We start from the raw sequence: 19,857 nt of genomic DNA on the forward strand, positions 1-19,857 counted from the left end.
GCTACACTTGAGTCGGGCTGGGATTTTCTGACGCCGTATGTTTTTCTTAAAATATCTGTGTTCGTACGTTGTTGGGGTTCGTCAACCGTGCGCGATCGGCGCCGTAATCGGCAGTGGAAATGATGAACTCCAGTGTCGACCTGTCCCGGCGGAATCCGCAGGAGGATTTCGAGCTGATCCAGAGGATAGGAAGCGGCACTTACGGAGATGTGTACAAGGTAAAACTGCAGTGAGGGAAGCAGCCACCGAGTTCCATTACCGGACACAGAGGCGTTAGACATTTATGGCTGATTTACAGCTTTTCTTTGTGGCCCGTCACAGTTGCAGGAACAGTAGGAAACTAACATTGTAGCAATCAACGGCTCCTTTCTGAAATACTGCTCTTCTTTTCGTGTTGGTGTTTACTGATGCAGTCTGTAATCTGCTACTCATACGTCTAGCTACTTCCATTGTCGGACACAACCAGGGCTGGTCTTCACTGATGTTTTGTGACTGTTATTGTTTTGGCCTTTCTCCCCGACTATTTGTCGACATTGTGGACATCCGCCTCCCGATTATTGAAATGCCATTTAGTACTTGCATTGCTCGGGTGCTGAGAAATCATGAATAACCATATCTAACGTTAACGTTTACTGTAAATCTTCACTATCGGAAAGGCTACGTTAAATCTGAATTTGTCGAGCAGAAATCCCACAGAAGTGCGAGTAGTTACAAAGAAATTGTGACATACTTGTTCACACGCCGTATGCTGCGGCCATCGTCCGAATATTTTTTTTAATATTAATAATGAAGAAGACGGACTGATTTAGACGTGTCCGATAATAGACGTTTAGCCGTTAGCTGTCCGACAACGGACGCAGTTAACCTGATAGCATCAAGAAGCTAACGAGGCTTTTAGCTGAGTCGTGGGAACATTTTTGACAACATGACAACAAGCAGTGATTTGTTACCTGCACGGGAACACAAACTGAAGCGGAGACAACCTGGCGGGTTTGTCGTTAGTCGTTTTAAATGAGGAGGCAGCTGCAGAATTTGTTAAAACTGTCTCCGTTTTGTCCTGACAGAGACTGACAGCTGCCTGCCTGGGAATCCAGTTCGGCTAAAGGCGCAAAGGGTTGAGCGAGCTACAACAACAACAACAACCATAATATCAACCTATTGTTCATATTCACATTTCAACATCAGTAATAATTAGTCGGACTTATTAAGGAACCGAGATGTCCTTCTCTACGTCGCCTGTCTGATTTACGTTGCGTCCTAGCTGTTGTCATTGGTCCCACACTTCACCAGGGCCCTGTGTTTGGGAGGCTGGGATCCAAACGGGAAGGCAGTTCCTGAATTACAACCCAACATCATCACAGTCAGATGGGGTATCCTACATAGAACAATTGCAGTCATAATTATATAACACAGTTTAGTAGAATACAATGTAGAAACACAACAGGGTTGTCTCATGTCATGTAAAATTTATAGCATCACAGGAACCTGGAAAGTAACGCTGCAGTACAGAACAGATGCCACCCTGCAGGATGAGATTGCTATAAATCCACAGATGAGTCCTTCAGACACAAGTTAAGTCCCTCTATAATGCTATGATAACACCATATCATATAGAAAAAATATACCATGAAGCATGATAACTTCAGCAGAAGCGTACAACAACTCAGTATGACAAACAAGTTCTTATTAAAATATTAAAGCAATCTTTCCAGTTGATTTGCACATGTATATCAGTCAGGTTATGCAAGTTAAACATCCCCACTCTAGCTCTGTTGTTGTTTGTGTAGCAGCCACTTTGTTGTGGAATTTAATTTCACCATTATGTGAGAGAGAGAGAGAGAGAGAGAGAGAGGCTTTTGGCAGAGTGGAGATTCATTAAATGCTTTAATAGGACTAGATGATGTTTGGTTAACCTCCAGACTATTTGTGGTAATTACAGGAATATAACGTATCCTAAAGACCATGGATGTGACAGATTTCAAGTCTTTTTGAACTCATAGCTGCCATTAATTCCAGCTGTACTTTCTAAATACCCCGCTATCCGTCATCATTTCTTTAATTTTAGTGTGTTTTCCATATTGTACCCCTCCATGTTGTAGCTAATCTTGTTTGTTTCTAATTTAAGTGCAGTATCTTGCCCACTTGCAGGCAGATAGGTCTGACATAATCTCTTCACCAGGCCGGCAGCTCAGAGCTAACTCGCCCGTTAGATCTGTTACAAACAGGCAGCTGATTAATGTGCACTCATATAAACGCTGCTGTACAACCTAAACACAACAGAATGATGATAACAGAGTTGTAATTTCTTGCTTGTAGCATTATTATGTAACTGATGCTCTACGTCGTAGTGAAAACAGAAGTTTTGCTGAAGGACACTTGGGGGCTCTAACCTGAAACCTCTGGATTAAAGGTTGTGCTTCTAAGCAGCGGGGCATTTGGTAAACCTCAGTGATGCCTATATTTGGTTCTACCGCTGTGTGAAAATCTGCGGCTTGGATAGGAATGTTTGAGCAGGAAACAAAGTGTGAACTCTTCTAGCTTGTTTTCTCCTCTGTTTGTGGCCCTGCCTCTCTGTCTGTTATGAGTTAGAATCTGAAGGAGGATTGGTGGCTCATGGTGTGACAGGCCTCCTGACCACGAGATCACAGGTTTGATCCTCCAGAGAGGGAGCTTGTGGGGCTGAACATGATATCTTTGATTTTTTTTTTTCTTTTCTTTTTTCTTTTTCTTTTTTCTGAGGGAGGTACCGATATTTGTTTCAGGCTGCCCATACTGTCTGCTGATACTGTCAATAAACTGCTGCATTTTCAGGTGAAAGATTTCCTAATTTCCCTCAGGAATGTTTCCTTAGCAGGGAGTAAAATACCTTAACAGCATTTAGGTCATTCAGTAGCACCAAAACTCCCCATTCAAACTCAGACTAATGAAATTCTCCAGCTGCTCCTTAAGGCAGGGTGAGGCAGGGTTGAATTTTACAGACACCCCACAGGCTGTATGTTAAAAAAGAAAAAGGACAATAGAGCATTTAGGGCTGTGTATATTTTTTCACATTGTACTGATTATTTTTGTAATAACTTAATGTGATTAAAAATGTCACAGTTTAAATCAGAATGATTCCTGAAATACTAGAGCACCAGCTGAGCAGTTCGACCTCCCATCGTACCGTCTTGTGCAAATAACACCAACTATGCATGTTCACATGCTATTTACTGTAAATCATTAGTATTTGTCGATACTGGAAGAAAGCCGGCCTACTTGCCTTGCACTGGAGGTGACAGCACTTGAGTGATTTCCAATTTTTAATCCTGCATCCTGAAATCCAAGTGGAAGGCAAGAGTTTGATTCAGTTTAAACTCAGAATTCCTGTAACATGATGACAGTACGCTGCACGCAGCATGCTTGTGTTTACCCAACAGACGTTTGTGTGTGATGCTTTAAACCAAATAAAACCAAACACACTGGCGAGGAAGAATACCAGACGTTGATGAGCTCTGTTTTCGTTCTGTAAACGGCCAGCTCGCTCACCGATGTTAAAGATACGATTTGTATTGATTTGTCACTTTGGTGTGGGCGGCGCAGGGAAGCAACAACGCTTGTTTTTTTGCAGTCCCACTTTGTCACTGAGGCTGCTTCCCGAGAGCTCCAATAAACGCCAGTGTGAGCTTAATTTGTTGCTCTATAGCCATGAAAACCTGCTGCAGGCAAGCTGCAAAAAACTGTAGCTGTCCTCACCCTCTGTGCTTCAGAAGACTCGGCACAGGCCGAGTATTCAACAGTACACAGATCTGATGTAACTTGGGTTGTTTAAATAGGATGACTGGTTAGTTTTGTCAAGGTGATTGAGGAAGCAGAGGAAGACGGCGGCCTTCACCGGGGTAGGGATCAGTTAATGACGAATCGGTTTCAGTAGCTACGTGTGCTCCTGAATCATGCCAGGCATCTGGGTATTTTTGGACTTCACGTAAGGGGAAAGCAATGCTACCTGTTCTTCTGTGACGTTCCACTGTTTTTCAGTCAGTTTACCAGCACAGCCAGGCAAATATCCCAGAGCTGACGTGGCTGTTTGTGGGATGTAAATAGAAATAAGACAGTACATTTGGCTGTATTCGTGAAAGGAATTTCCAACTTAAATCCCCTTAAACTGAATAAAAATTTGAGCTATCTCAGATTTAAAGAGGATGATAAACTGATTAGCCTGAGTTTGACTTAAATGCCCCTCCTCCCCTTCATAAAAGTAAGGATCAAGATCTTACGTAGATGATTGAAGCCATATTAAGTGGCTTGTGTTTATGGATTCACTCACTTCTGGATGTACGATGTACTTAACAGTAATAAATGTGGTGATGGTAACTATTTCCTCTGGCCAGACCTCGGTGTGTGTGGCACAGCTGGGCAGCCATGGTCCAGGAATGCAGGAATCCTCACTTCCTCCTTATGTGTGTGTGTTGTGTGTGTTGTATGTGTGTGTGTGTGTGTGTGTGTGTGTTCATGTCCTATTGTTTCCCACTGCTCCAGCAGAGGAAGACAGAACTGCGGCATAACACACACACACACACACACACACACACACACACAAAACCAGATGATTGTATCGTCACATGCATAGACACACACACACAGATGGCTACAGAGTCACACCAAAAGCTGCTGGCCCAGAACCATCCTGTTTTTGTCACTGTTCCTCTAGTTGTTTTCTCACTGAGGTGGATATACAGACCTCAAACTGCATTCACAAAAGCTCTGAAGCAAAGCAGTGTTCTGGATCAAGATCGGAAATGTAGTCGTCCTGGCTCTCCGGTTTCTGTTCGCCCAGTACAGTTAATGTACTGTGCAGGGATTTGTCTCTGTGCCATTGGTGCAGTGACATTGATAACTTGCATAGTTGTTGCACAGTAGTTAATAACACAGAGTGGTGGTATGGGACAAAACCAGATGTGTAATTGCATTCTGAAGTCATTTTAAATACAGTCACAGGTATTCAGGCAGAGTGCTATTAAGTTTACCTTCTGTGTTTATATTAGAGAAGAATAATAAGCTTTAACACCCTTCCTTTTAGAAAGTGCACAACTGATTCTGTATTTCACTATAATTTATATCATATGCATATTAGACAAATATTTTATAATCATTCCTCTGTAAAACCTGCCAGACCTGATATGTCTGTCTCCTGCTTAAAGCGCTTAATGTATTTTAACTATGTAAACAAGCGACTTAGCCAATGTGGTTCACGTTATCTTGAGCCAGGGTGTAACCAGCTATTAAAATTACACTTGAACCATGTTCATAAAGTTAAATGCAAGGTCCTGTGGCTCGTATTTGCTCCTTTATTAACTAAATGATTAACTAAGTGTCTGCAGGGATGTAGATGTTGCTTTGGAAACTGTTTGCTGTGCAGACTGAATGGTTGTGACACCTCTCTGCAGGGTGGGCCAACAACAAAAGAATTAATGGTGTGACAGGTGAAGAAGTCCATGCCCCCCCTCCACCCTCAGAGACACTTTTACAGCACTATGTTGCTGCATTTGACCTGGAAAACCTCCACTCAGCAGGTCGAACTTTCCTGAAGTACAGGAGCTGCTACTGTCAATCACCAGGGTCTGATTCATGAAATCTGACAGATCCTCTTTAAACTCAATAAATGCCTCTGTGAAAACAACTTAGGGTCACCAATTAATGTGAACCTTTTCATATTTGAAAAGTCAATTCTCTTGCATTTCACCAACAAACAAGAGTAAACATGAAGCAGTATGTTACTACACTTCAACTGGATATTTGGAAAGCGTTTAGCGTTGACCTGTTCGCCTCCTGGTGCAGTGCGTTTGTAATGGCCGAGCTGTGTAGCTGTTAAGACTGACATTTCTAAGAAAACAGGCTGCAGGTTTGTCCCTTCATCACTGTGACAAAAAGTATTATTGAATCATTCTCTTTTTAACTCAGTTCTCATACTGATTAACAGATGTTTTGATGTGTTGACCTTTTACTTCCTAGGAGAGAATGATAAAATGACTGTGTTTATTTTTTTTAAAGAGAGATCTGCTTTCTATGTTTTACAAAAGAGACCTGGACTGTGTGCTCATTGGATTGTGACCGGTGCAGGTTACTGAAGTTGAAGTGCTTTGACTTGAGCTTGGTGTCGCTGATATTTTTACATTTTCCAATGGATTTGGAAGATGTTCACCAGAACAAGTTAGTTAACCAACAGAGGAAGAGATAATCTTTCATCTGAAGTGAAAAAGGTTTTCACATGACAGTAGTTAATATGATAATTGTGAAATGCGAGTCAAGAACGAGGCATTAATTAAGAAGTTTGTCATGGCCGAATTCATTGGTTATCTTAAAGGTCAGAGAGGCATGCTTGTGATTGGACAGTCACCTGTTTGAAACCTCCAATCTCTTGGAAAAATCTCATCGAAGGAAGTGAATACCCAACTACTGTTTTAGTGATCGCCCCAGGCCTTAACATCCGCACTCATTGGAGTTGTTCACTGGCTTTTAGCAGAGGGCTGTGCTTGTACTCGGATGCCCCCAGGATAACCAGATTGTAATTGCACCAGAAAGTTCAGCAGGCAAGTTTTCCAACTTATCTGATTCCATGACAGGAGGTGACTAGGATCCTTTGCACTATGGTGCTTTTATACTTCTTGTAAACAGTTCAGTTAGAAATCTGTAATTTATTACTAAGTATATGGGTTTTTTAAAAGTGGCTTGATAGTTGATATTGGATTTTTGTTGATAGTATCAGTAAGCAGAGAGTAAGTGGGTTAATCCTTGAACATGAACTTGTGACCTGAGGTGACTCGACTCTACGAAGAGGACCACTACACCCACATGACCTCTGACCTTATGTAAGACAGTCTGTCAGATAAGTCGCCTGCCAGTAGTTAAGCTCACAAGACTACTGTCACACCAGATCAACGATAGATGGTACAAAAGCGCCTGTCGGAGCTGTAAAGGATGAACATTAATTCAGTTCAGACAAAATTGAAAGTACTGTAAGCAAACAAGCTCAGAATGAAATCAAGTGGTACACTTTTATTTATTTATTTTTTTAGTTGCAGGTTTCCAGCTCAAGCTGAGTGGGATGATTAGCATGGTGAGCTGCTACTGCTGAGGTTGTTACTGTTTGTTTGTTCATGGCCAGAGAGAGGAGAGAGTGAAATGCCACACTGATCCTCCACTGAGCTGGCCATATGCTGAGTATATGACACACAGAAACACACACACACACACACACACACACACACACACACACACACACACGCAGCCTACTAGAGGTGTTAATGATGGATATGAGCTAAGTTTCTCCATTACTGTGTAGTAGAGACCTACATCGAGCCAGTGCTGATCTGGGAATACAGCACATGGAAAGTAACAACTCCTATATCCAACAGTCCTGAAATGTGCTTCTCTGCATTAAGTCAATTCTCATTATGTTAAAATTTCATAAGCAGGGCTGAGTATCACAGCTGAATATTTTTTCTGGTACTCAACAAGATGTGTCCATAACTCGACCTATCAAATACTGTTAAGCATGGGTGGATTATGAGACAACGGGCCCCTGGGCACAGACATGTAAACGCCCCCCCACCACCACAACCACATAGGAGCAAGACCCACAGACTGAAGGAGACTGAAAATGCTGCATGTAGTCACTTAATTCTGTGTCTCCGTGTCATTTCCCCCCCCCCCCTCTTTCAACTACACACACTGTGCGCCTCTTTGTGGTCATTCTGTGTCTCTTTGTAGTTGTTTTGTGTCGCTTTGTAGTCGTTCGCTTGACTTCCCAGCAAGAAATGTTTACAGTAACTTCAAAGAGAGGCTGTGGACCAGGAGCCCTTAACTCATTGGGCCCCAGGGCCAGTTCCCCCGAAGACCCGTTCATTAATCCATTCATGCTGCTGAGCACCAGAATTTTGCATGAATTGTTTGCTCATATTGACATATTGTCTTCTCAGATGAGACAGTCTCTAACTTGAATCATAATTGGGAATATTTTAAGTTCTGTTTGTGTTGAATATTTGAGAACTTTGTCTTCCTTAGTTAAATGGAGAAGGATGTGTTTATTTCTTAAAATATTATGTAGAAAAACATTTTTCCGATCCTGAAATTCAGTTGTTGTATTGGTACATGCATCAGCCCCTATTCCCCAGTACATACAGTGCATCATTGGCTTTGTCGCCTTAATCACCCTTCCTCTGTGTCACCAGCACCAAGTCAGTCACTTTGTCTCAACATGTAACAGTCAGGGACCCAGGCTGTGTTCATGTAGTGGTGATGACCTTAGTTATTCATTTATGTGACATTTTAGCTGACGGGTTCAAAGTTCTCACCTAGAATAAATTAGAGTTAGAGCGATAAACTTTTGCGTTTTGTTTTCCCATCTATTAAATCTAACTATTAAAAACAGCTTTCTATGAAGTGGTTTCTGTGTTTGATCATTTGGTAGATCATTATTTGTTCAGCCACTGATTCGTCACTGAATGGAAATGTCAGGGAATGATGGATTGCACTGCTTTGCTGTGGCATTTTCAGTATTGTTCTTACATTTCATTCATTCATTTTGTCCATGAATCACACAAGAGAACTAATTAGATTTGATGGACTTGAGCATTTTGTGAATCGCACTGGTTGACACAAAAAGTTGAGCTTGATTGATCGTGAAAGTTTGTGAAAATGTTTCCTTGTTGTTTCCTTGTTGTTTCCTGATTAGCCCAGACGAGCGTCACACAGCATCATTTGTTTTCTTCTGCTCGCTCAGGCCTCTGAAACGTCTTTCAGCGTGAGTTTGTTTGTGCTTGAATACGTTTGCCTGCCTCGGCACTGGATGTCAGAGAGGAATTCAGGCTGTTGCTCAAGGGCACTTCAGTATAGCAGGCCTTTTGGGGGACTGATCACACCAAACAGCTTGCTTCAGTCAGTCAGTCAGTCACAACAACCAGTCAGTCAAGTCGAGTCAGGCTGTGTGTTGTTGCCACTAACAGTGGCACTGAGCTCTATGAGTCATCTCAGACTGAAGACACACTGTCTGTGCTCTCCTCTCGGCTTCTCTCTTCTTCTTTTCTCTTTGCGTCTCTTTGTCCGTCCCCCCTCCCACCACAGCTTTGTTTTGGAGTGGGCCGGCCTCTGTCGTTCGTCCTCTGCCTCAGTTCTTCTTCACTTGATTTTCTTCTTGAACAGAGGAAACAGTTCTTGTCCTCTTGTTCGACAAAACTAAAAATCCGTCTTCATTGTGTGTAACGTTATTGATTAATATTTGATAGTGCGGTTGTTCTTTCTGTGGTTACCCTTGAGTTCTTGACTTTATTTAGTCTCCTCCTCGCTGTTGTGTTTCTGCAGTGCACTTGTGTGGGCAGAACTCCTGGGTCTTGTTTTTGAAGTTGAATTTCTGTTTGTGCCACTTTTTTTTTTTTCTTTCACCCTTCAGCTATAAGGGCGATCACTGCTCGTGCTGACGAGGCAGCTCAGTTAGCACATTATCACTGCATCAGAAGCATGGAAAACTTCAATGCAATTTTATGTACGTCTCATTTTGAGTTTTTAGAAATTAATTGTGCCTAGTTAGGAACATTTTTATACATGCAATGTATTTAGAGAAAACACTTCACTTTTTTATATACTGTAATCTGTGAATATCATCCTGTTATTCTCTGTCCTGATGTGACTATATCAAAAATGGAAATTCCACCAGTGACAGAGGCTTGATGGATGTTATCATAAAGACCCTTATATCGACCCTCTAGCATTTGACAACTTCCCCCTAAAGTGAACCGACCAGAATGTAAAATGTCATGGTTTCCCTCACTGATGTTGGGTAAATATGCTGGTGAGGCTGCAGCCAGGATCAGGGTAGATGGGGGTGTTTCTGTCAGCTGCTTCCTTGAGACTAGAAGAAGAAGAAATTAGAGCTGTTGTGTCAGAGACTTGACAAATTACTTCCAAGCTGTTAATGGTATTGAAACTCTTTGTTTTGTCTCTCATGTTGAAATTCTTATCAGTTAACTAGAGGCACCTTTTTCCCTTTGTTTCTTTCACATACACACTCTCACACACGCTCTCTCTTTCTCTCTCTCTCTCTCTCTCCCTCCCCCTCTCATTTTCTCACACATGCTTAATGCAATGTCACACACAGTCATACTTGCACACTCTTGGCCTGGGAGAAGTGAGCAATTCATGTGTCCTCTGAAAAACCATCTTTTATTCATGCGTACTTCATATAGAATTCCTCTCCCGACCAGTTCTGCTGCTAAAGGTAAACACGCTGTGCTATTTATAGAAAATCTGCCTCTGCATTCTGCAAAAAACAACTTTCGATAAAAATCAGCTTTTCAGGAATACAGGAAAAACTGTGTTGAGGTCCAGACATCCCTCTGTCACCCTGCCTTAAAACTGGCTGCAAGCAACATATTGGATCATCGTGTTTTGTTAGTTTTTTTTTCCTGGTTGGATCAGGAACGTGAAGGTGAAGCACTCGTGACAAAATGTCATGACTCATGTAATTTTGCATCAGGGTCTAAACTGGAGAAAGGATTAGGGATTGTGTGTCTGACAATTGGATTAAAGGTAATCGTGCAACAGTTCCAAATGGGATCCAGCCGCTCTGAAATGTCTTTAAAGTATTAGTTACAACTTTCCCATCATGCCTGCTGTTTCTCCATTGCACTTGTCTCCATCATCGCTGTATGACCTTTACCGCGAGGGGCTGCCGTTGAATGGGGGGGGGGGGGGAGATTATGGTGCAGGTCCACGAGTTTGAAGGTTTATCAAACACCAATATACTGTACAGTATAATCTTTTTTTTTTCACACATGGAGTCGGTGCAGCTCAAGTCTGCCTCAAAGTTGCATGAACAACATTGCTAAGAAATAACCGTTGTTTCAAAGGCGCCACTCACCCATTCTCTCTCTTCTCTCCCTCCTTCAGGCTCGTAATGTTAACACAGGAGAGCTGGCTGCTATCAAAGTCATCAAACTGGAACCGGGTGAGTTATCTCATCTTTCTCTCTTTTCCTTTATCTCCCTGCTTTTTGCTATATCTCCTTCTCAATCTCTTTTTCAGCCTGTGTTCCTCAATTTTTCTCTCTCCGTTTTTTCCTTTAGCCTTTTTCCTTCATGGGACTCTTTTCCACACTCCCCCCCTGTTCACTCCCTCTCTCACCCTACACTTATAGATCCTTTCCTTCTATCATTGTCCCATGCATTATTTTTCCCTTTCCTCCCCCTCTGCTGGTTTCCATCATCTGTTCCGCCACTGAAAAAAGGAAAACAAACAAAAAAATCCGTCAGAAGTTACAGGAAGTGTGGAAATTTATCATCACGCCGCTGCTAAATAATTAAGGTCTTTAATGTGGAATTTAAAGAAGGAAAATATGTAGAAACCCGCTCTGCTGCCCTCCATCCTTTTACACTGGCTTCCATGAGTCTGCCCCGCATCATTTAGCCAGACACACACACACACACACACACACACACACACACACACACACACACACACACACACACACACACTGACTCAAACACAAATCCACTTCTCCATCGTTCTGTTACTTTGTATTGCTTTGTAAATAATAATGACCACATCAAGCACTTAGATACTAGATTATCATTGTAATCTATTGTTGTAATAGTGTGTGTGTGTACACACATGTGTTTTCTCTCCAGGTGAGGACTTTGCTGTCGTCCAGCAGGAGATTATAATGATGAAGGACTGTAAACACTCCAACATTGTTGCCTATTTTGGCAGTTATCTCCGGTAAGTGTGTGTGTGTGTGTGTGTGAGTGTTAGATGTAACAATATTTAGTTATGGTTGTCATCAATGGGCATGTTGTTGATATTAAAGAACATTGCATTACTCTGGTTTGTGTGTGTGTGTGTGTGTGTGTGTGTGTGTGTGTGTGTGGAAATAATAGACAGATGGAAAAAAGAAATTAGAAATTAGTTGTGTGAGACATTGTGTGTATGTGTAAAGGTATACTGACAAAATATTCTGTGTGTGTGAAGGAGAGATAAGTTATGGATCAGTATGGAGTACTGTGGAGGAGGTTCTCTGCAGGACATCTATCACGGTAACAACATGCACTCAAACACACACACACACATTTTGATAACTGTTGTTTTTTTATATTTAGTTTTATATCATTCTCACTTTTTAATATTCCTTCGTCTCTCTCTTTCTTTCTCGATGTTTGTCTGTCTCTTCCTTCTTTCACTCCTCCAGTAACCGGGCCCTTGTCAGAGTCACAGATAGCCTACATGTCACGGGAGACCCTGCAGGTAACGTATACAGTGTGGTTATTATATCAGTCTATGTGTCTATTTGAATAGAAGAGGGGGATAATAACCAGCTGGAGCTGCTTCACATTCTCTCTCCGTGAAATGATGAGCATAGACACCAAAATCATGAATGATTGGAAGTGTTCATTGGCTCTTCTGCTTAATCCTCATGGTTTATCAATAAATAAATGACATCGGGAAACTTAGTTGAGTTATTTATCAATTTTCTCATGATCAAACTGTGCTCCACATACGCATTTTAAAATTGTGATTCTGTTTTCAGGGTTTATACTATCTACACAATAAAGGCAAAATGCACAGAGACATCAAGGTGAGTTTGGAGAAAACGTATGTATGGAATATGCATGTTATAAAATGAAGAGCAAGATCAAACCTTTTTACAGTTTTGTCAAATACACGGCAACTACTGAAATAGCTTTATATTGAAATCAACTCCTCTTGAGAAGCTGTGAAAATTGTCATAGAGCCACTTTACAGTTTGTACATTTTTAGTGATAAAAAGTGAAAGAAAATAAGAATTGAACCCCAAACACAGCTGATGGGGTTAGTGGCAGGGGAAATGATTATTGAATCATAGCTGCAGGATGCACTGATCAATGATAAATCACTTTGCAACAAACCCGCACAGCTGAATGTTGCTTCTCAAGTTCATTTGAATTGACCTGAAGTTGTGATTTCTGGTGTTGTTTCCTGATGCATGGCGTGTTTGTCTCTGACAGGGAGCCAACATCCTCCTGACAGACAACGGCTACGTTAAACTAGGTAAGAGGAACATGCAAAGCCTCTGCAATTTCCCTCTGCTTCAAAAGCGTGAATCTGAATGGCCTCATTTACTGGCTTGGTTTTCTTTTCTCTCTCCTCTGTCTCCCCTGCTCCCTCCTTCATATAATCATTGCTGTTCCTACTCTCATACTTTTTTTTATTTTTTATTTCTTGCTCACATTCTTTCTTCATTCTTTATTCCCTTTTCAATTCTTTCACTCCTTCCCTTCTATTAATCTCTATTTCGTTCTTCTTTCTAATTCCCTTTCCCCCTTTTTTTCCTCTCCTCTCCCTTTTTCTCTCTGCAGCTGACTTTGGTGTATCAGCCCAGATCACAGCAACTCTTGCCAAGAGGAAGTCATTCATTGGAACTCCTTACTGGTGAGTCGTGCTTGTTTTTCTCTGTCATCTGCATGTGGATAAACATGCTGACAAAGTAAATGTGTAAAATCCAACTTCCTACTGCATGTGAGAGGCCTCGAAGCAGCTGGGGATAGGGCGGGAATTTGATAAACTGTCTTACATCAGGCAGTATCAAGGAATTTGTCTAATGGCTCAGGCTAGAGGAACAAGCCAGAATGTCTCATCTAACATGTTTCATGCATTTATCGCATTAGCTGATGTTTGCTGTAGTGAATCCAGATTATTCACCTCCTCACAAAACCTTAACAAACCAGGAATGAATAGTATTCTTGGGCTCTAGAGAAACTCAGACAGACGAAGGGTCATGGAGACGTCAAGAGGGTTGTAGATCAAGGTCATGGTGGCGTCTCCCTCTGTGCTGCTGCAGGGAAACACTGGAGAAAAAAAAAATCTAATGCAGTTCTTGTGTTTAGCTGTTTAATTAACCTGATTTTGTGAAGAAAAAAAATTAACACACATTTTACTCCCGTTCTTTCCCTCTTGTTTTTTTTCATGCCCTCCTTCTGTCTCTCTCTCTCTCTCGCTCTCTCTCTCTCTCTCTCTCGCTCTCACTCTCGCTCTCTCTCGCTCTCTCTCGCTCTCTCTGTGTAGGATGGCTCCGGAGGTTGCAGCAGTGGAGAGGAAAGGAGGTTACAACCAGCTGTGTGATATCTGGGCTGTGGGCATTACTGCAATAGAGCTGGCTGAACTACAACCACCCATGTTTGACTTGCACCCCATGAGGTAGAGAAGTGTGTCTTTGTGCATTATACATATGGTGTGAATATGAAAAATTCAATTCTTACCTCACTCACTGATTGGAGCAGAAAAGCCCCATCTGTGTTTATAGCACTGATGCCTGACTTCTCAAAGGTATCTCCTGATTTTATATTAGTTTGATTTAATCAGTCATATGTAACTTTTTCAGAACCTACAACAGATGTTTTGTAAGATGTTGTCATTATAATTGCGTGCTGTGCAAGAGGCTCTTTCACCACTGTTTAACATTACGCCACTGTAGTCAAGTCTTGAGGATTAATCCTTGTCTTTCTCTCTTTCCCCACAGGGCTCTGTTCCTAATGACCAAGAGTAATTTCCAGCCTCCTAAGTTGAAAGATAAACTCAAATGGTGAGAGCCCACCCTGTCCCTTCACCCACTGAGACACATTTACTGTAGACGCATAAACCCTACTGTTGATGTTACCCAGTTTTATCAAATCTGTGTCTCACTTGTTTCAAGGCTGGAATATGAACTCTTTCTCTTTTTCTCTGTCGTCCTCTCTCTGCTGGACAAACAGGACAAATAACTTCCACCATTTTGTCAAACTCGCCCTGACCAAGAACCCAAAGAAGAGGCCCACGGCTGAGAAACTCCTGCAGGTGAGCAATAAAACAGCATATTTATAAAAAACACAAGTGGTCCAGCTCTCTGAAGTTACCCATCCCAGCTGAACTGGGATTAGGGATACAAACTGCAGCATAGACCATTCCTACATTAAAGTGTGTCATCCTATTGGTTTGTTTACATGTATGCAGACTTTTTAAAAGCATTAATTGCTACAGTTGTACATTATATATAAAATATAAGCAAATCCCTGTTTCATAGGTCGGTACATCTCATCTGATGTACTGTTTTTCAGGTGTATGTCTCTGATACTAAAAATATACAGTTTATTAAATAAACTTGACCAACCAGACCCATCAAACATCCGTCACAGCTTCTCACACTTCAATGCTTGAATATTTTGGGGTTATTTAATTGTTAGTCATTGCTGATTGGTCATTTAAAGACATCGCTCTGATTGGCTCCCTCTCCTCTCGGTCCTCCAGCACCCTTTTGTGTCGCAGCCTCTCAGCAGGACGCTGGCAATCGAGCTGCTGGACAAAGCCAACAACCCCGACCACAGCACCTACAACGACTTTGATGATGACGACCCTGAACCCGAGGTAACCTTTGGCCTTCTCTTTGAGGTTTTGATTTCCAAAATAAGTGTCATCAAGCTTGCAGCCAGGCCATCAGAGAAATGATTATGTTTTGCTGGATCTCGCTTCTTTTCTTTCCCTTTCAAATGGTGTCCTTCTGTCTCCTCATTTGTTCTTCTTCATTAAATTCCTGCGCCATCCACCCTCGCTCTCCTCAGCCGCAGTCCCTCCTCTCCCTGGCACATGTGACTCATCTTTCTGCTCTTTGTCCCCTACTCCCTCTTTCCTCTCCTTATTTCGCCCTGTGCGCTTCTCCTTCCACCCTTCTTCTCCTGTTTCATTTCACTCTTCTTGGCTTCTGTCTTCTCTTTCCTTCTGCTCCTCTTCTTCCGCTTTCCTCTTCCTGCTTGTAGCACTTCTCCTTTCTCCTTACTTTTCTCTTTCTCCCTCTTTCTCCCTCTCTTTTTTCCCCCCTGTCGTCTTGTCTCCATTCCCCGATCCTCGACCTCCTCCTCAGTTTAAGTACAGGGGTCATTTCCTACCCATAAGCCCCGGTGCTCGACGTGCACCCCGTTTTGCGGCCCGTAGGAAGGTACAACACAAACCAGACTTGTCAGTTGTGTTTTTACGTGGAGGAGGACGACCACAGAATTGAATGAACTGAACGTGGATTTCCATTCAACTGAGCGTCTACTGGTGTTGTCATGGAAACTGACATTGGCATGTGAGGTTCAGACTGTTGATGGATTGCCATGGCGTGTAATTAGTTCAACATACCAGTGAGCACTTGTATTTAACGTTCATGCCTTTCTGCTGACATGCACATCAGCTGGTGGGGTTGTTTTTATGGAATCATATGATCATAGTTTCAGTTTCCTCAATTAACAATTATGTAATATTGTCAGTTATGCCAGCAATAATTAGTCAAGTAATTAATTTGTTGATTAATCAGCAACTATTTTGCTAAAAGAATAATTGTTTTAATCATTTTTTAAGCAAAAACATCAAACATTTGCTGTTTCTAGCTTCTCACATGCGAAGATTTGATGCTTGACTTTGTCACACATGATAATAAACTGAATATCTTCAGGTTGGACTGTTGGTCAGACACGACACTTCACCCCAGTGTGTGACAGTGTGTCTTTTACTGGACAAAACCATTAATCATTAGTCAAAAAAGTGTCTGCAGATTAAATGATAATGAGAATAATCATTATTTGCAGCCCTGTTGTTAGTTCTGAAACGTCTTGACATGTCTTCAAAGGTTAAAAGTCATGATGTTGATAGAAAGTTACACAGTAGATATTATGATTTTTAGCCAAAACTGTATCGAGCGTTAATTGCATAAACAAAACTAGATAGATAAGGTTTAGACAAAATGAATGGCATACAGTATATAGTGGGGTTTTAGTGTTTTTACTGGTATTTATTTTAATAATTTGTAAGTGTAATGAATACTACAACTTTTTAAATGACACAAAACTATGCTCACTTCCATGACATCATTATTTAGATTCTTCGGCAGCCATATTGGCTACACCACAGCAGATCAAGAAGTAACATCACCGTAGATCAGCTCAGTTCATTCTAGTTCTGTGGCAGCAGCTGGGCGATACAGAAATGTCTAGGTTCATAAAGATGGTTTCCAAAGTCTGACAGTATCAGACTCGAACTTAGAATAATGCATCTAAACCACATCCAGGTCAAATTGTACTTGTGAACAAATAGTGTTGACATTGTGGCTTTTTTTCTGTCCACAAGAGTTTGGTTTCTGAATGAAAATAAAACTCAAGCCTCAATTTTAAGGACTTTGAGGTTCAGGAAAATATTTTAAATCGGAGATACAGTTAATCTCATCACGCTGTCTAAGCAGTTTGAAATAGTTTTGGTTTGTTTTACCCGGCTCGGGTTAAAAGATCAAAACCTTGTCTCTCCATCTGGTGGTTTGGAAACACAGGATGTACAGGATGCATTATGAAAAGGGTGGGGATTATGGAAGCCATCTTCATCTACCTTTGCCTTTGCAGTTACTAACCATGATTTGTGGTGCTATGAGAATGTTAAGAGGTGGTTTTAAATAGACAAACCTGTTGGTTGCTCTGAGCTACAGATGTGGCTTTTACATGCATCTTTTAAAAGTCCTGGTTTGTCTTTTTTCTGGTCGCTTTACAAGCATGGTTTGAGGTTGCTGTGTTTTGAGTTTACGTCTTTACATTAAATACTCAAGACAGGAAGTCAAGTAGAGTTCGCCTTCTTTGGAAGCACTGTATCTGCGAATGACCAGTTGTACAGAAAGAAAATAAACAGGTTGGTCATGAAACCAATAACTAGTATCTCAGTGTATTTTAATGGAGAACACATCAACACTGGCTGAGTTAAGGTCTGCAGGTCAGTGGGTGGAGTGACGCTGGTGTCAGCTGTTATATGGGAAGTCTTAGACTATTGTACATCACACAATGTATAGAGGACAACGCTAGAGTGAAACGTTAATGTTGTTGCCTGGAAGGTTTGTGTTTTCCGTCCGTGTTGCTAGGTTTTGGTTGTCTGGTTGCAGAGTGCAGCTGGCTGTTTTGCTGTGTCATCAAATCCCACCCACAGGAAGTAGCACCAGGATTAGGTTTTTTTTCTTTTTCTTTTTTTCTTCTCAAGTGCAGTGTAAATTACTACACTGTGTATATTCTTTGAGCAGCTACTTGACTGTGTATGTGTTTGTCTCTGTCTCTTCCCTGATAGTCTCCGGTCTCGGTTCCTCATCGTATTCGTTCCACCAGCAGGAGCACAAGGGAAGGAAAGACGCTGTCTGAGATAAACTGTGAGTGTGTACACAAGGTCAACACAAACAAATTCACCTTCAAATAGATTTTCTTTTTATGTTAGAAATCCCACAGAAGTCACATACGCTCTCTGTATTTATCCTGCTATCATCCTATCTCATGTTGTTCCCCCGTCTTCACCTGTGTCTCTGCGTTTTCTCTTTCCTCAGTTGGTCAGGTGAAGTTTGATCCTCCATTGAGAAAGGAGACGGAACCCCATCATGAGCCGGTGAGTTATTTCCTGTGGCATATGTTTCTGTGTGTGTGTGTGTGTGTGTGTGTGTGTGTGTGTGTGTGTGTGTGTGTGTGTGAGAGTGTGTGTGTGAGAGTGTGAGAGTGTGAGAGTGTGTGTGTGTCTGTCTCTCTGTGAGTGAGATTCTACTGTTTGGTTTGTATGGTTGTCACTTCACCACTACCGGCATGGCTGATCCTCACCTAATCACAGGAAGCACCCTGACCAACCCATGTTGTCGTCAGTCTGTGGTGAACCGAACATGAAGCCCATCTACGTAGTTCACTCTGGCAGATACAGAACTGAAGCGTTTTCATTAGGGACGTCCCGATCTATCCCGATTATGTCAGCTACGGTTCAGAAATCTCTTATTGGGTAGAGAAGAAATCAGATTACTGACCAAGTGCAGTCAAACAGGAACTTTAAAAGCAGGTTGCAGCAGTTTATGTCAATCTGTTTGCCTTGAGTTTTCGACCATAACCTGACCCCCCCTCCATTTGTTGTGTGCACATAAGCTTGAGATTGTGGATACAAGCAGACAAAATTAGTTGTCTTTGCAGTATCAACCGACAGGGACAAAAAGAGGAGTTCAGAGTAGAACCGCTGCCCCTTCGCATTAAAAGGATCCAGTTCAGGTGGTGCAGGCTCTGATCAAGGCGCCTTCCTGTGGAGGAATCCTGTTCATGTTCTAGCATGGAGCAGACCTGGGTACAGACGTAGAATATGTTGGCGGGATCATATGTCCCACCTGGCCTGTGAACTGTGAAGCGTGGCAAATAACAGCTTTCTTGCCACAATGTCTCCATACTCACAGGCAGGGGTGGACACGTATCTCACAGGATTTACTCACTAAGGTCCTCAGAAGATAGACTTTTTGTTTTGTTTCACTTGTGAAAGAAGCGGTTGCTAGTGAACAGATGGGATGGTGCAGGGTTCATGTACAGTCACAATGTCAGTCCTCCCTTCCCTCACCGCCTTCCACTTTTTCTGTCCTTTCTTTGCACTTGCACTTTTCCCACAAACTCCCTTTTGTATTCCTCGTCCCCTGAAGACGGCTGAGAAAATCAAACCCTCACCTCCTTCTTACCTCTGTCCAATGACTGTATTTAAAGATGGACGTCTCGTCTCCACTTCCTCCTACTGTATCAAATATGAAGCCAAAATTTCCCACATACGGGCACTGCCATCTTGTGCTGGTGATCAAGGAGTGGTATCAAGGTCCCGCCCCCACACCTGCCACACCCAATCACAAGTCAATCACAGCTGTCAATCATGACATCACACTCCAGTTTTATAGCATCAAATAACTAATTAATTTATCTTTGCGAAAATTGTATTTGACTTGACTTGACTGTCGTTAACACGGAGGGGGCGGAGTTTAGGACTTACACCGCAGCCAGCCACCAGGGGGCAATCGAGATGTTTTGGCTTCAC

General features: G+C 42.0%; 1 protein-coding gene across 10 annotated transcripts in view; it reads left to right on the top strand.

Annotated features, from left to right (window-relative positions):
* Positions 1–19,857, top strand: part of LOC130181201 (mitogen-activated protein kinase kinase kinase kinase 3-like) — a 40,573-nt gene continuing 20,716 nt past the window's right edge. For all 10 annotated transcript variants that reach the window (XM_056395112.1, XM_056395115.1, XM_056395113.1 and 7 more), the window contains exons 1-14: positions 1–218; positions 10,921–10,978; positions 11,658–11,748; positions 11,998–12,062; positions 12,215–12,270; positions 12,554–12,601; positions 13,011–13,053; positions 13,362–13,434; positions 14,068–14,199; positions 14,522–14,584; positions 14,754–14,835; positions 15,286–15,402; positions 18,112–18,190; positions 18,362–18,420. In XM_056395112.1, the coding sequence (XP_056251087.1) occupies positions 120–218; positions 10,921–10,978; positions 11,658–11,748; positions 11,998–12,062; positions 12,215–12,270; positions 12,554–12,601; positions 13,011–13,053; positions 13,362–13,434; positions 14,068–14,199; positions 14,522–14,584; positions 14,754–14,835; positions 15,286–15,402; positions 18,112–18,190; positions 18,362–18,420 (1,065 nt within the window). In that variant the 5' untranslated portion in view covers positions 1–119. The remainder of the gene's footprint in view (positions 219–10,920; positions 10,979–11,657; positions 11,749–11,997; positions 12,063–12,214; positions 12,271–12,553; positions 12,602–13,010; positions 13,054–13,361; positions 13,435–14,067; positions 14,200–14,521; positions 14,585–14,753; positions 14,836–15,285; positions 15,403–18,111; positions 18,191–18,361; positions 18,421–19,857) is intronic.

This window comes from Seriola aureovittata, chromosome 14, assembly GCF_021018895.1.
Source record: "Seriola aureovittata isolate HTS-2021-v1 ecotype China chromosome 14, ASM2101889v1, whole genome shotgun sequence".
Taxonomy (NCBI): Eukaryota; Metazoa; Chordata; class Actinopteri; order Carangiformes; family Carangidae; genus Seriola; species Seriola aureovittata.